General features: G+C 39.0%; 1 protein-coding gene across 1 annotated transcript; it reads left to right on the top strand.

Moving 5' to 3' along the window:
• The first annotated feature begins 312 nt into the window (after window positions 1-312).
• On the top strand, window positions 313-12404 carry LOC129702931 (charged multivesicular body protein 2b-like). Its single transcript, XM_055645033.1, has 6 exons — window positions 313-588; window positions 3975-4066; window positions 6404-6598; window positions 8804-8906; window positions 10138-10244; window positions 11801-12404. The coding sequence occupies exons 1-6, from the start codon at window positions 555-557 to the stop codon at window positions 11909-11911; spliced, it is 642 nt and encodes a 213-aa protein (XP_055501008.1). The 5' UTR covers window positions 313-554; the 3' UTR covers window positions 11912-12404.
• Window positions 12405-15312: the final 2908 nt, after the last annotated feature.

Below are 15312 nucleotides of genomic sequence, written 5' to 3' on the forward strand. Positions count from 1 at the left end.
AGAAGAACTTTTTTCACGCAGAGAGTGGTGAATCTCTGGAACTCTCTGCCACAGAGGGTAGTTGAGGCCAGTTCATTGGCTATATTTAAGAGGGAGTTAGATGTGGCCCTTGTGGCTAAGGGGATCAGGGGGTATGGAGAGAAGGAAGGTACGGGATACTGAGTTGGATGATCAGCCATGATCATATTGAATGGCGGTGCAGGCTCGAAGGGCCGAATGGTCTACTCCTGCACCTAATTTCTATGTTTCTATGTTTCTATGAGCCGGCTGTCATGGTGTCCTCCCCACCGCCAGGGGACGCGGCAACGCGGCTCCCAACCCGGTTATGGGGAAACTGGGAGTTGAGGAAGGAGAAAATGAAATAAAGCAGCGGAAACAGGAAGGAGTGAGACATAAAAAAGAAAGAAACGAGCATTAAGTCTGGCTGAGGCTGGCGTTGAGTTGAGACTATTAAAGCTCCGGGTCAGGGCTGAGTGAGCGAACGAGAGACAGGCTCCGGGCTCGTCGTTTCCAAGGTGACGGGGGCCGAGTCTGGGGTGGAGTGAAGTGAGAAAATGTCGCTGTTCGGGAAGAGGAAGACGGCCGAAGGTGAGCGGACTTTCAAACAGCCCGACGCATTTGCCCCGTCTTTGCTGCCCGAGCCCAGAGTCCGATTCTCGGGCTTGATCTGATCGGAGGCCCGGCTGGCAAATGGTTGCCCACACAAAGGAGTTTTCTGAGAAAGTGCTTCACTTGGTTGGGGGTTTGGATCAAGGCATATTGGGCATTTCTAAGAGGGTGCTACACTTGGCTGGGGTTTTAAATCAACACATAATGGGTATTTCTAATTAGATTTGGCTGGCAAAGCAGCTTTCCAACAGAGCAGTTGCTAAACCAAACGGTGACACATTCGAATAGGATAGCTTCTCTATTGATATAGGTAAGAATCATTGCCGACAGGTTGAACTTCCCCAGCCTTTTGATGAAGTTGAGGCATTGATGTGCTTTCTTGGCCTTGGTATTACTGTGGTTGGACAAGAATAAACTGTTAGTGATACTTACACGTAAAAACTGAAGCTCTCAACCATTAGCACCCTTGATACAGACTGAAGTCTCCACCCTGCTTCCTGAAGTCAATCACCAGATCTTTAGTTTGGCTGACATTGAGGTAGAAATTATTGTCTTGACATCAACCTACTAAAACTCTATGTCCTTCCTTTGCTCCATCTAGTCACTGTTTGACATCCATCCCACTATGGTGGGGACATCTGCATTCCTGATAACTGAGTTAGAGCAGAAATTGGCTTCACAGTATTATATATTAATACAGTAAGGGGCTGAGAATGCAGCCTTGCTGTTTAGAATTATTACAGAGGATGTTTTGTTGCCTTTCCTTCTTGATTGCAATCTCTGAGAGGAAGTCAGAGGTCCAATTGTAGAGGTGGGTACTGAGTCCTAGGTCAGGGAGTTTGGAAATGAGATTGTTTGGAATTATGGTGTGGAAGACAGGATTATAGTCAATAAATAGGACTGCGACATTGGTGTCTGTATGCTGCCTCACCCGCTGAGTTTCTCCAGCTTTTTTGTCATGCTGCCTCACCTGCTGAGTTTCTCCAGATTTTTGTCTACCTTCAATTTTTCCAGCATCTGCAGTTCTTTTTTAAACAGAGGATCTAGGTATGAGTAGAGGGCCAGAGAGATGATGCCAACAACGGGCCAGTTGTGACAGTAGGCAAATTGCTGCCTGGGAGTTTATGTGTGACGTGACCAGCCCCTCAAAGCCATTAATAAAGGCGGATGTCAGAATCACCAGATGATAGTCATTAAGGAATGTTACCCTTTTATTCCTTTGGCATTAGGATGATTTTCTTAAAATCATCCTAATGCCAAACTCAGTGGAATGCCAAACAGGTGGAAAACTCAGAATGGTTGTGAGAAGTTAAAGATCTCTGAATATTCCTGACAGTTAATCTATGCAAGTTCTGAGGACATATCCATGGATTCCATCTGTGCCAATGGCTTTCTGTGAGCTAACTCTCAGGAAGGCTGATCTGATGTTTAAGATGGTGACAGTGGATACAGGTGCAACTGGAGTGATTAACAGCATTTCACAGCCCTATTGTGTGGATCCTACAATATATACCCGGTATAGTCTACTAGAATTTTGCTTCCTGATCCTCCATGCCTGTTTTACTTCAGACTTGTAATTTTATTGTAACTGTTCGTGGTGGAAGTCAGAAAGAGCAGATACACTTTTAAACAAATGTTAATTGCTCAAAGCACAGGATTCATGGCTAAAGAGAGTCACCAGAAAGTGTATTTATTCTGTGGCATTTTGAACCTCCAAAGTGAAGTGTATTTCGTCTTGTGTTACAGAGCTAAGTGATCTTCAGTCAACAGATCACACTGAAGTTCAGCAGTCCGGTCAAAGCCTAGTTGTGAATGGTGATGGGTGGTTAACAGCATATGGGAGGAAGTGCTAAAGAAAAGGCTGGAGCATTCACAATCATGTTCAGCCAAAATCCTGAGCGATGTAAATCAGCTCCCTTTGGAAGCCTTCCAATACCCTTCCATAGCAAGGCTAATTGGACAACCAGATGTGCCTCTGGCCAATCTGTTGCAGTACAATTGTAATACTGGCATCCACACAAACAAGTGGAAGATTGCCATTTGCCCATGATGTCTGTGCCAAATTAAACTAATAGAATGCCAAATTAAACTAATCCCTTCTGCTTGCACATGATCTTTATTCCCACATTCTCTGCATATTCATGTACCTGCCTAAACGCCTCTTCAACACCACTATCATATTTGTTTTTACCACCAGCCCAAGGATTCAGATATATACCACTCTCTGTGCAAAACACCCTGCCCTTCTGATTTAAACGCTTCACCCTCTGACCTTAAAGCTATGTTCTCTAATGTTTGAAAGTACACACCCATATCTCCTCTTCATGCTCCCTCACCCAGAGAGTTGTGAATTTATGGAATTCCCTGCCACAGAGGACAGTGGAGGCCAAGTCACACTGGATGGATTTAAGAAGTAGTTCGATAGAGCTCTAGGGGCTAGTGGAATCAAGGGATATGGGGAGAAGACGGGCACGGGTTATTGATAGGGGAAGATCAACCATGATCACAATGAATGGCGGTGCTGGCTCAAAGGGCCGAATGGCCTCCACCACACCTATTTTCTATGTTTCTATCTATGTTTCTATGTTTCCAATAGTCCAGAGAAAACAATCCAAGTTTGTCCTACCTCTTCTTTTAACTAATGCACTCTAGTTCAGGCAGCGTCGTAGTAAACCTCTTCGGCACCTTTTCCAGTGCCTCTACATCCTTACTGTAATTAGGCAACCAGAACAGTACACAATATTCCAAACACAGCTAACCAAAGTTTTATAAAGATTTAATGTGACCTATACTCAATGTCCTGCCTGATTAAGGCAAGTATATCATATGCCTTTTTATGCAATAAAAGTATCTACTTGAGTTGTAACTTGGACCCCAAGCCACCTCTGTGCATCCGCTGATAAAGGTCCTCCCATTAACTTTATACATTCACCTTGCATTTGATCTCCCAAAGTATTACAACTCGGCCTCAGAATTAAAAGACATTGTTTTAGGAAGGAGATGAGGATGAATTTCTTTTGTCAGAAGATGGTGATTCTGAGGAATTATTTTCCACAAAAGGCTGTGGAGGCCAAGTCAATGGATATTTTAATGGCAGAAATAGATAGATTCTTAATGAGTATGGCTGTAGGAGATTATGGGGAGAAGGCGGGAGAATGGGGGTAATGAGGTAGAGATAGATCAGCCATGATTGAATGGTGGAGTACACGATGGGCCAAATGGCTTAATTCCGCTCCTATCACTTGTGATCTTACGAATAATACATGTTGGCGAATGACTGAATGCTGTCCCCCACCCCCCCTCCTCTAGACAGTGCAACATTAATAAATGTATGTTTGTTTAAAATATTTTAAATTTCCTTTCAGATGTAATCAAGGAACAGAATCGAGAATTGAGGGGTACTCAAAGATCGATAGCCAGAGATAGAGCGGGTTTAGAGAAGCAAGAAAAACAGCTGGTGAGTAGGTCAAAAATCACCTTGATGGAAATTTCAAGGTGAATAAAACATATTTGCTGCTTAATATTATTAAGCATTGAGTGAATAAATATTCAGCTTCTCAAATCCCAGCATGGTAAAATATTGTGAATGGAAATCTCAAAGTAAAACTTGATATTCAAAATATTCAGGAAGTTGCATAGAATCTGTCGGAAAAGGGCTCGGTGACATGGTTAAAAATAAGATTTGTTTTATTTGGCGTGAAAGATAATACAGTTTACTCGCATTCAAAAATAGAGCAATAGAAGGAAGAGGTAAAATATGTAAAGGCAATAAAATTTCCTATAAAATGCTTGGGTGGGCAATGGAAAATAATTAAATGGTAGTTGATTATAAGCATGAAGCAATAGAAGGTATGAGAGAAATAAAAAAAACAGAAGATCTAGTATGAATCTGCCTGGAGAAAGGAGGGGCCTGTGCTAAGTGGAATGTGCGTGTCGACTAATGGGTCTGTCCCACTTAGCGATTTTATTTTTTAGGCGACTGCCATAGTCTTGTCAGGTTGCCGGAAAATTGGCGACTGGACCCCCCCCCCCCCCCCCCCCCCCCCCCCCCCCCCCCCCCCCCCCCCCCCCCAAAAAAATGTCTACGACATGCGACAACAACCTTCAACCTAATTGATGTGAAGCTCCCGACAACCGGCGACCTAATCGTCACGACTTAGGACGTCCATCTACGACCAGACCTACAACGACACCTAGGTCCACCCGTGACAAGCTACGACCCAGTCGGCGTCAACTGAAGCCAAATTACGTCATTTCACCTTGAAAAGAATGGAATCAACCGTTTTTTCTGTAAAAGAGGTGTAGGGTGGGGTTTCCAATCATTCTGCGTCGTGACTACCATGGAGCAACATCAGAGGGCATGGCTCTCACAAGAAGAGGGAGTCCTGCTTGCAACCGTCCTCATGCTGAAAGATCAGCAAGACTGAAGGACAAGAAGAATGGGGAAGAAGAAACCCAAGAAGAGGTCTGTGTGGTTGAAACCCTTCTTCCAGAACAGACCCAGGTTGGGCTACTATGACAACCTGATGACTGTGCTCCAGCAAGAAGATGAGGCTGCTTTCAGAAACTTAAACAGGATCCCCCCTGACCTGGTTCAGGAGCTGAAGACACAGGTGGGCCCCCCTGGAGAAAAAGGAGACCTTCATGAGGAAGCCACTGGAACCAGGCCTGCACCTAGTCATCACCCTCCGCTACCTGGCATCAGGGGACTTCTGCAAGAGCCTCCCCTACAACTTTCTTGTGGCTCACAACACCATCAGCAAGGTTGTCCGCGAGACCTGTGAGGCCATCATCAATGTTTATGAAGATGAAGTCATGGACTGCCCTAGTACACCAGATCAGTGGAAGAGTGGCGCAGGGCTTTGATACCAGATGGAACTTCCAGCACAGATGTGGGGCAGTGGACAGCAAGTATGTTGCCATCAGGTGTCCACCTGAGGGAGGTTCAATGTACTTCAACTGCAAGAAGTTCCATTCCATCGTACTCATAGCTGTGATGGTTGCAAACTACAATTTCCTATTTGTGGATGTGGGCGCACCTGGCAGTGTCGCAGATGGTAAGATCTGGAGAGAGACCTCCCTTGGGCAAGTTTAAGTCCCATTGGCTGATTTGATGACAGAGAATGTATGTGAAAGTAGATAAAAATGCTGGACAAAAATCTATGGAGCGAAGGAATAGGTGATGTTTTGGGTCTTGACCCAAAACGTCACCTATTCCTTCGCTCCTTAGATGCTGCCTCGCCCGGTGAGTTTCTCCAGCATTTTTGTCCACCTACGATTTTTCCAGCATCTGCAGTTTTTTCTTAATCGAGAACGCATGTGAGGTTATTCAAAAAAAAAAAAAAGAGTTCACCCAGAATACATGCTGGGAATTTTCTTTCTATTAATATAAATCTGAAAGCATAATAACAGTGATTCATATTCCTGCAACTATACTAGGAATAAAATGACACCCTGCACAATGCCTGTATTAATGAATTTTATGAATTTTTAATGAAAAGTTAGCATTTTGAAATGGATTTTGAAATGTGAAAAATATTGCTTAATATAAACATTTTAAACATTCACCATCTTTTCTCATCAACATCAATATTGATGTGGCTAAATCTAAAAGTTTTGTAACCACTAAGCAAAGGCTTGGTGATGTTTCCATTTTGTGATCTGATGAAGTATTTACTCCCAACAGATTTAATTAAATCTTATTTTTGCAAGTACTAATAAAACTGTATTTGCAAAAATGTTCTGTTTTAATTTTAAATTTCCTGTTTACTTATATTTAACTGTACTTAATCAGGAAATGGAAATTAAGAAAATGGCCAAGTCTGGCAATAGAGATGCCTGTAAGATTCTTGCAAAGCAACTTGTGCAGCTGCGGAAGCAGAAGACCCGTACGTATGCTGTGAGCTCGAAGGTTACTTCCATGTCCACTCAGACTAAATTAATGAACTCCCAGATGAAGATGGCGGGGGCAATGGCTACTACAACAAAGGTATATTTATAACTAACGTTTGTTACAATGATTAAAGCATGATTTGCAGAATTTTTATCATTATATATGTTTTTACAAATGACCATGGTGCATAAGAAATAAATTTCATTTGCTCTGGTGAGTGGAAAACCCCATGTGCAAGTTGCACTAGACCTGGAACAACGGGGGTGGGTGGAAACAGGTGCATTTGCTTACCTTAACCCCCGCATGGATGAGGAACTGCCAGCCATTATGTCTATCGGTGATCCAGATGAATTGCCATTGAAGTTGAAACATCCCCCTATTTAATTCTACCACTAGGCTATTAACATGTAAGCACAGTTAGCAATTGGGAATATAAATGGTGTGTTACTCATTTATTGCAAGAACATTTGAATGCATGAATAGAGATGCCTCCCTCCAGTTACAGAGGACCCTGCTGAAACTGCATTTAGAATGATGTTTGTTGGCCTGGTCCCCCTATGTGACTAGCAATATATTCACATTAGAACAGTTGTAATAAAGATTCACCAGGTTGATTCCAGGGCTGGTGGGTTTGTTGTTTGAGAAGAGATTAACAGACAGTGCCTATGCCCTCTTGATTTCCAAAGAACGCGAGGTCATCTCATGAAAACATAATTCTAATGGGCCTCAACATCAGACACCCCAGCTGGTGTCTAGAACAAGTGGTCACAATCTAAAAAAAAGTTGGTCTTTTAGGACAGAGTTAAGGGCCTGTCCTACAGGCAATTTTGTAGGCTACTGCCGGCGACTGGGCTGTCGCCACACGGTCGCCTGTATGGCCGCGAGTAGTGTCCTCAGTCGCCCAAAGAGTCGTAGCGTTTTTCTGGATTTTTAAATGTTCAAAACTTTTCAGCGACAGTTGGCGACTGTGAGTTTTTTGTAGCTTGTCTTCTCCTGATGTATGGTTAGTGATTTTTCATTTGAATTAGTTTTTTTACAGGTAGCTTGGATGGCACATGGCTGTTGGCTGGTTTCTCTTCCTTCTGATGTTCCTGCTTCTCAGGTGGTAGCTTTTTAATTGGTGGCAAATGCTATGTCATTGTGGATTTTAAGACACACTGAGGTATTGGCATGCAGCTGAAGCTCCAAAAGCATTTTCTGGACACACCGTTTGTCTGCTCTTTCATATTTCACATAGGGCATTATGGCTTTTGTGGTGCGGATATCAGGATTACAAGTGTTATGGTCAGAGCGAATGTTGCATGTATGAGAGGAGCTGATTTGTCTTGAAGTTAAGAAAATATGCGTAACTACCACAATCCCTAGGTGACACTTTTGCAACTCAAACCATCTTGGAAACTACCAACTAACAAAATGTTATCAACAGCCAGAAGTATCACTTTGAGGAAATGTAAACATTTTCTTTAACCTACTTCACTGAGAATACAGATATTTAAATCAAAGCTCAGTCAGAGAAGCCCCGTGTTACTGCACATCCTCCACATGCACTCCTGATTTCTATTCTGTATAACTGATAATGTTTTTGGCTCCAATCAATTTGCAAAACTATTTTGCTCTCAGAAAAGTGGATTCCAAACCAACCAACAATTTTACAAAGGGTATGATGATTATTATTTAGTTTAGTTTAATGTATTGTCACGCATACCAAGGTACAGTAAAAAGCTTTTTGTTGCATGCTATCCAGTCAGTGGAACGACTATACATGATTACAAGAAAAAGTGTAAGAAAAAGTCCGGTAAAGTCTGATTGAAGATAGTCTCCAATGAGGTCAATGATAGCTTAGGGCCACTCACTAGTTGGTGATAGGATGCTTCTGTTGCATGATAGGAGAGGGGAGAAGAGGGAGACACTCCCTTGATTATGCAGGTGGCCTTGCCGAGGCAGCGTGAAGTGTAAATGGAATTATTGGAAGGGAAGTTTGTTTGCCTGGTGGTCTGGGGCGCGTCCACAATTCTGTGTAATTTCCTGCGGTCTTGGATGGAGCTGTTCCCAAACCATGCTGTGATACATCCCGATAAAATGCTTCCTACGGCGCATCCTGTGAGTTGGTATGAGCTGTTGGGGAAATGCTGAACTTCCTAAGTCTTCTATGATAGAGTTGGACTCAGCATATACAGTCTGCAATTTAAGTAGATGCAGAAGATTAATTAAAAATCCCTTGCTCTTCTACAACTTTTATTCTAAGATGTGTTGAAATGAAAGCTTATCTTTTTAAGGAAAATAATATGCTTTGTATTTCAGACAATGCAAACTGTGAACAAGACAATGGATCCACAGAAAACCTTACAAGCTATGCAAAATTTCCAGAAAGAAAACATGAAAATGGAAATGACAGAAGAAATGAGTAAGTATAAGCACGTTCCAAACAGGGTTTACAAAGGAATAGTTTGAGGAAATGTTTCCATTATTTGGGAGAAATGTGCACATGATGATTTTTGCAAAGCAATGTGACATGGTAAAATAGTGAAAAGGAATGGGCAGGGTGGCAGACATCTTTGATGATACTTCCAGCCTTCCTAATGCAATACACTGAGAAGAAGGATTAGATGGAAGGACGTAGCAAGCCTGTGATGCACTGGGTTGTGTTCGCCATGCTCTACAGGTTCAGGTCGTTAAGAGCTGAGCAATTGTCATACCAGGCTGAGATGCATCCATCAGAATATTTTCTATAGAGCATCTGTTCAAGTGGTTCAATACATGTTTGGTACATTATTATGCACATTGTTAATGCTTAGATAGGTTTAAGTCAAATGCTGTAATCTGATTTGCAATTGTTTACTTCTAGTATTGTTTGACGTATGTTGAATATTTTTGTGCATTCTTGTTCCTTTAGCAAAATGAACATATGTGTCACGTAGTGATTTATGAATATGGTGGAAGGGACGGTTACTATTTAAGGTAGGCAAAAATGCTGGAGAAACTCAGCGGGTGAGGCAGCATCTATGGAGCGAAGGAAATAGGCAATGTTTGCTCCATAGATGCTGCCTCACCCGCTGAGTTTCTCCAGCATTTTTGTCTACCTTCGATTTTCCAGCATCTGCAGTTCCTTCTTAAACAGTTATTATTTAGTTCTGTACATACACCAATTGGATTCACCTACTCCAGTAAATGCTTTGGCATGTGCCGGCAAGAGCTACAAAAACAGTGATGTGATATCTGCTTAACCAGTACGATGTATTAAAAGCTTCCTTCCTCTTTCTGCCTGCAAATCTCCAATGAACTTCAGTTAAAAATGAGCAAGAACCATATCTGTCCAATGCTAAAATATTTTATCACAGCGTATTAAGGAAGAAATGTTATGACTCCAAAGAGTGTTTTAAAAAATAATAATAATTGCCAATTGAGAATAGGTCAGGAAATTGAAGTTGAAAACAGATATCAGCCATGACAAATTCATTTCACTTGCACGATTAAAATTGATTGATTGATTGATTGATTGATTTTAATGAATATCAGAGCTGATGTCAAAGACTTGCTCCTCCTGTTCTTATTCTTGTACCTAGTCTCAAATGCAATGTTTTTGCTCTATGTGATGGCACCACTTTTAAAATAAATAAATGTGTGGTTTATTTCAGTGAATGATACATTAGATGACATTTTTGATGAGTCGGCGGATGAAGAAGAAAGCCAAGACATTGTGAACCAGGTGTTGGATGAAATAGGAATTGAGATTTCTGGAAAGGTATAATTTTCAGCAAAATATTTTTTTGCTTATTGTAGTTATTGTTCACTTATGAAAAAATAATCTGGCTTGTTTTATTTGATTAACTTAAATCCTGAAGACGAAAACATTCACTGTTTGATTTGTCATTGTGTTTTCCTTCCTCTGCTGATGCATACCTATGGGGGAAAAATGTTTTAGTGCAAATGATGTTGAATTTTCAACAATCAGGATGGTTTGAAACTGATAAATCCCAAAAAATATATTGATGATAAGCAACAAATACAATTCTTTTCATTATTTGGTATTTTTAAATTTAGTGCTTCCTGGGTAAACGTTTAGAGGGATATGGGCCAAATGCAGGCAAATGAGACTAGCTCAGATTTATCCAATTAAAAAGCTGTTAGATTGTTTTTGTGGCAAGTACAATACCATGTGAATGACGGACATGAAAAAGTAATTAAGCAAGCATGCACATTCAGTACCAGCAGATCACTTGAATCTGAATATATTCCATATTTTGTGGTATGAATGTTAGTTTTTATGGTGCAATTGTGCTGTCTGGCATGTTAAAGTGTTAGTTAAAATATTAATAGAAGCGTAGCAGTTTTTTAGAGCAGGACTTTAATGTCGGCAAGAGAAATAGCTTTCATGCTTTTTCCTCTCCATAGTGTAGCTAATGTAATTCATGCAATGACTAATAAAGTAATCTGTGTTAGAACAACGGGTAGAGAGGTGTGTTGTGGGGGACAGGGGAGGTAGTTTAATGAGTTTGTCTGTCGTGATGGAAACATTGCCAGCTTTATTAAAAAATTATAACGAACCAACAAAGATTTTATAGTTTGAGGTACAAACATTTGGACCACAAATTATAGAAAAAAAACAATCCAAGCACTGCAAGAAAGCTGTGTTTTAATACTGAACAGTAAAACAGAACATATGTTATTACATAAAAACTGAAAATGCCAAAATACTCATGAGATCAGGCAAAATCTGTGCAAAAACAGTTATTGTTTTGGGCCAATTATAAGAACAATAAATACGCATGATGGGTTTAAATCTAGATGAGATGCCATCTGACAGAACTGTGCATCTGTATTTATTTCAGTACTACTTAAAATATCAGCTGTAGCTTTAACAACAGTACTAATTTCCAAGTATTTAACATACTGCTGCTAAGGATATTTCTCAGGAATTCAGGTGTGAAAACTAAGTTATGTTTCCACTGCATAACTAATAAATTAGAATCTTAGTTCATTTAAATATTTTAAGTCAGACAATAGACTTTTGACTTAAAATGGTTCCTTTACCAGATTTGTGATATTTTCCTTTTTGATACATACATTTATAATTGGAAGAATTGTTGTAATACAGAGTTTGAGTTAATTTTTGAACTCTGAAAAAGGCAGATGTGTTTGGAGAGTTGACTTTCCAAAATGTCTTCCACTTTCAGGTTATGACAGACCATAAAAGACTTTTACTTTTTGATCCTGTAATTTTATATAGTTTTGGATTTGTTTTAAATGGTAAAATAAATGATATGTGAATTAAACCTGTATATATTTGCGCCCCCCCAGATGGCTAACGCTCCAGCAACGGCCAAAGGACTACCTGCAGCATCAACATCTAAAGCTGGTATTACAGATGATGAAATTGAACGACAGCTGAAAGCATTGGGAGTGGACTAATTTATCTAATTGTTAAATAAGAGAGAAGGATTTTTTCTTGTTCACTGGGGCATGCCTTTTACCTTAACTAATATGGATTCACTTTAAAGTGGATTATTGGGAGCATTGTGGATATCTTTGTGTAACTTTAACAAAAATGCTAATTTCTAAGCCTATAAATCTAAAAACATACTGCCTCTTTAATAACATATTGCTGCTTTTTCAAAAAAAATCTCAAGGATTTTGCATGGAAGTAAAGTATGTGTGATTAGTTCTGTTGATACAGCTGAGTGTATATACAAACTGAAGTGTACTTTTTTGGCCATTTCTCAGAAATCAAGCCATTTATTGTAATTTCCTAATAAGATGGAAATGAAAGAAGCAAATGTTGACATACAATAATGTTTTAACAAATACTCTAGTGTAATCTAAATTTATATCTCAATGGGCAATGATGTAGGTGATAGTTGAGTATTTGCAGTGATTTCATATAAACTGAAACAATTGAAATTTATTGTGAGCATCTGGTTTTATTGAGATTGATTTACTAATGTTAATGTTGGAATGTTGTACGGTTGCATTTGCACAGTACAGATCAGCACTATTTGGGGTTAAGTTTTGATTTATTTTATATGCATCCAGAATTCTGGTGGTGCAAGACCACTAGAAGCAGAATAAGAGTGAGAAAGCCCCTAGAGAAAAATAATCCAAAGATCCATATTAGAATACATAGAAAATAGGTGCAGGAGTAGGCCATTCGGCCCTTCAATATGATCATGGTTGGTCATCCAACTCAGTATACCGTACCTGCCTTCTCTCCATACCCCCTGATCCCTTTAGCCACAAGGGCCACATCTAACTCCCTCTTAAATATAGCCAATGAACTGGCCTCAACTACCCTCTGTGGCAGAGAGTTCCAGAGATTCACCACTCTCTGTGTGAAAAATGTTTTTCTCATCTCAGTCTTAAAGGATTTCCCCCTTATCCTTAAACTGTGACCCCTTGTCCTGGACTTCCCCAACATCGGGAACAACCTTCCTGCATCTAGCCTGTCCAACCCCTTAAGAATTTTGTAAGTATTTGTAAGAATTAGCTGCCTTGTATTTTAATAAGAGGCACACTGAACATTCAAAATTATCTATGTATGTTCCAAACAACCATATGTAGAGAAGGCTATAGCACAGAACCATTTCCAAATTAATTCAACTTGAATAGTAAGATATCACACTCTGCCAGTTGTAGATAGAATGTGGTGTCTGCAGTCCAACTATGACCAATATAATCCTGGATGTGGAATTTAAGAAAGTTCTGATTCTTTGAAATATCACAATATGATATCTATATTACAATTTGCAAGCATAAGTAATGTGCACAGAAATACCTCATGACAAATTTAAGAAATGACAGTTTGAATTAGTCATATCGCAGAAATTATAATGCTTAAATTCATTTTACACCAATATTGCAATGATATTTAAAAAATTGATACTAAATCTTACCACATGCCTTGTTAATTCAACTGCTCAGCCATTCGTATTAGAATTTGATTTGAGCTTTCAGATATAGCAATTTGAGTATGCCTTTATTTTGAATTGCTTTGAAAAGAAAGGGTAATTGCAGTGGCAGTATATTTTCTATTTTGTGAATGTAGATGCGTTCCTTTGTCCCAAGCCACTTTTGGTAGCAACTACCTGTGAAGTGAACCTTACTGCGGAATATTTCTCCTTCTGGACTGAACAATTGAAAGAAAATGCACATTGGTGATGTAATTGGATTTTGTAGCTGTTAAGTGAAGTTTGATGGTTGTAATTCTCTAAGACGACAAACCAAAATATGCTCTTCGGCCAGGATTAATAACATCTGAAAAAAATTCTACAGCATTTTGTCCAACTTGAAAAAGATAATTTGTGGAGAGGAAAGAAGAGGAAAAAAAAATCAAATTAAAATCAAACAACTGACCCACTTTGTTGCTGAATCTAAAGCCCTGGATGAATGTGGCAGTGAATGTGGATTGAATTCCTATGATTGGGGGACTTCAATTTGATTATTTAACTAATTTTGAATTTCTCTGGTGTTTATTTGTGGAATTATTTATGGATATTATTCTAAACTAAGCATTAATTAATGAAAACCTTTACCTAGCAAATTATTTCAGTTATTATTGATCTATTGAGTTGTCCACACCATGAAAGTCTTCTCTTGTGTGAGTTCAGATTCAATATAATGTTTTTATCTCTTAAATATTGTGGCAATCCAGTCATATCAATGGGCAAATGGGGAAATAAAAGCTGGCAAGGGATGCTTGTATCTTGTGAACACATTTAACAAAACGTGAGATAGGGTCCATCTGGAACACCTATCCTTGCCGATTCTGCATCCTTTTATTTCTGTGCCAATGTAACTTAAGCCATTAGCTACTTATTCAAAGAATTCTTTAAAAGTTCCATGCTGAGATTCTTTTAAAATCTAACGTGTAACTTTTTGAAAAGCTTTACATTTTTCACTCTTCATAAACTTCATAAAATTGCCGATTAATAATGGAAGAGGAAATCTATATCTTAATTCTTCAATTTAGAATGGATTTGTTTTCATATCTTCAGAAAAAAGATTGCATATGCCTCCTTATTTAAGCAAATCTTTCTTGGTTGCACAGATTTTGAGATTAATTCCTAAATTAAGTTGTCTCCATTCTTCCTGGGCAGCGCAAACATAGGTGGAGATGACAACTTTGTTGCTGGATTGTTACGCCACAATACAGCAGACAATTTAACTTGTTTTTATATTTCTGTTTTACCAAATTATAAACATGTATGTATGCTGCAAACATTATTATGAAGAGTATGTGTTTTCTAATGAAAACAAATTGCAAGCAAATTTCTCCCATGCTTCAAAATGTATCTTTATTTTATTAACAGTATTGGGATAAGGGCATATTCATGAAATAAATTCTGGTCCTTATTCTAAAGGCCATTGAAATTATTCATGGTAGTGATTTAATGTTTATCTTAAATTAATATTATCTCTAGTAATGATCAAATTATAATCTAATTGAAGTTGTATAGACTTTACGTCAGTATGCCATATAATGAAATTATTCTGGCCATGATTTTAGCTTTGTAGGGTAGACTAAATATGTAGTAAAACTAAATTGAGTTATGTACTTTCCATTACTTAGATCATGGAAGCATATTATGATCAGTATCTATCAGTCTTAGTCTTATCCGATGAATGATTTGAAAAGCAAAATGCTGTTAGCATTAGAAATATGAAATAAACCCAGAAAATGCTGGAAATATTCAGCAAGTCAAGCAGCATCAGGTGAATGTTTAACAATGTGTGGTAATGTGTACATAGATAATTGCATGTTGATAACTTATTTGGACAACATGCGGCAACTGACAATGGTAAATGTTATTTTAATG

The sequence above is a fragment of the Leucoraja erinacea genome, chromosome 13 (genome assembly GCF_028641065.1).
Source record: "Leucoraja erinacea ecotype New England chromosome 13, Leri_hhj_1, whole genome shotgun sequence".
NCBI lineage: Eukaryota > Metazoa > Chordata > Chondrichthyes > Rajiformes > Rajidae > Leucoraja > Leucoraja erinaceus.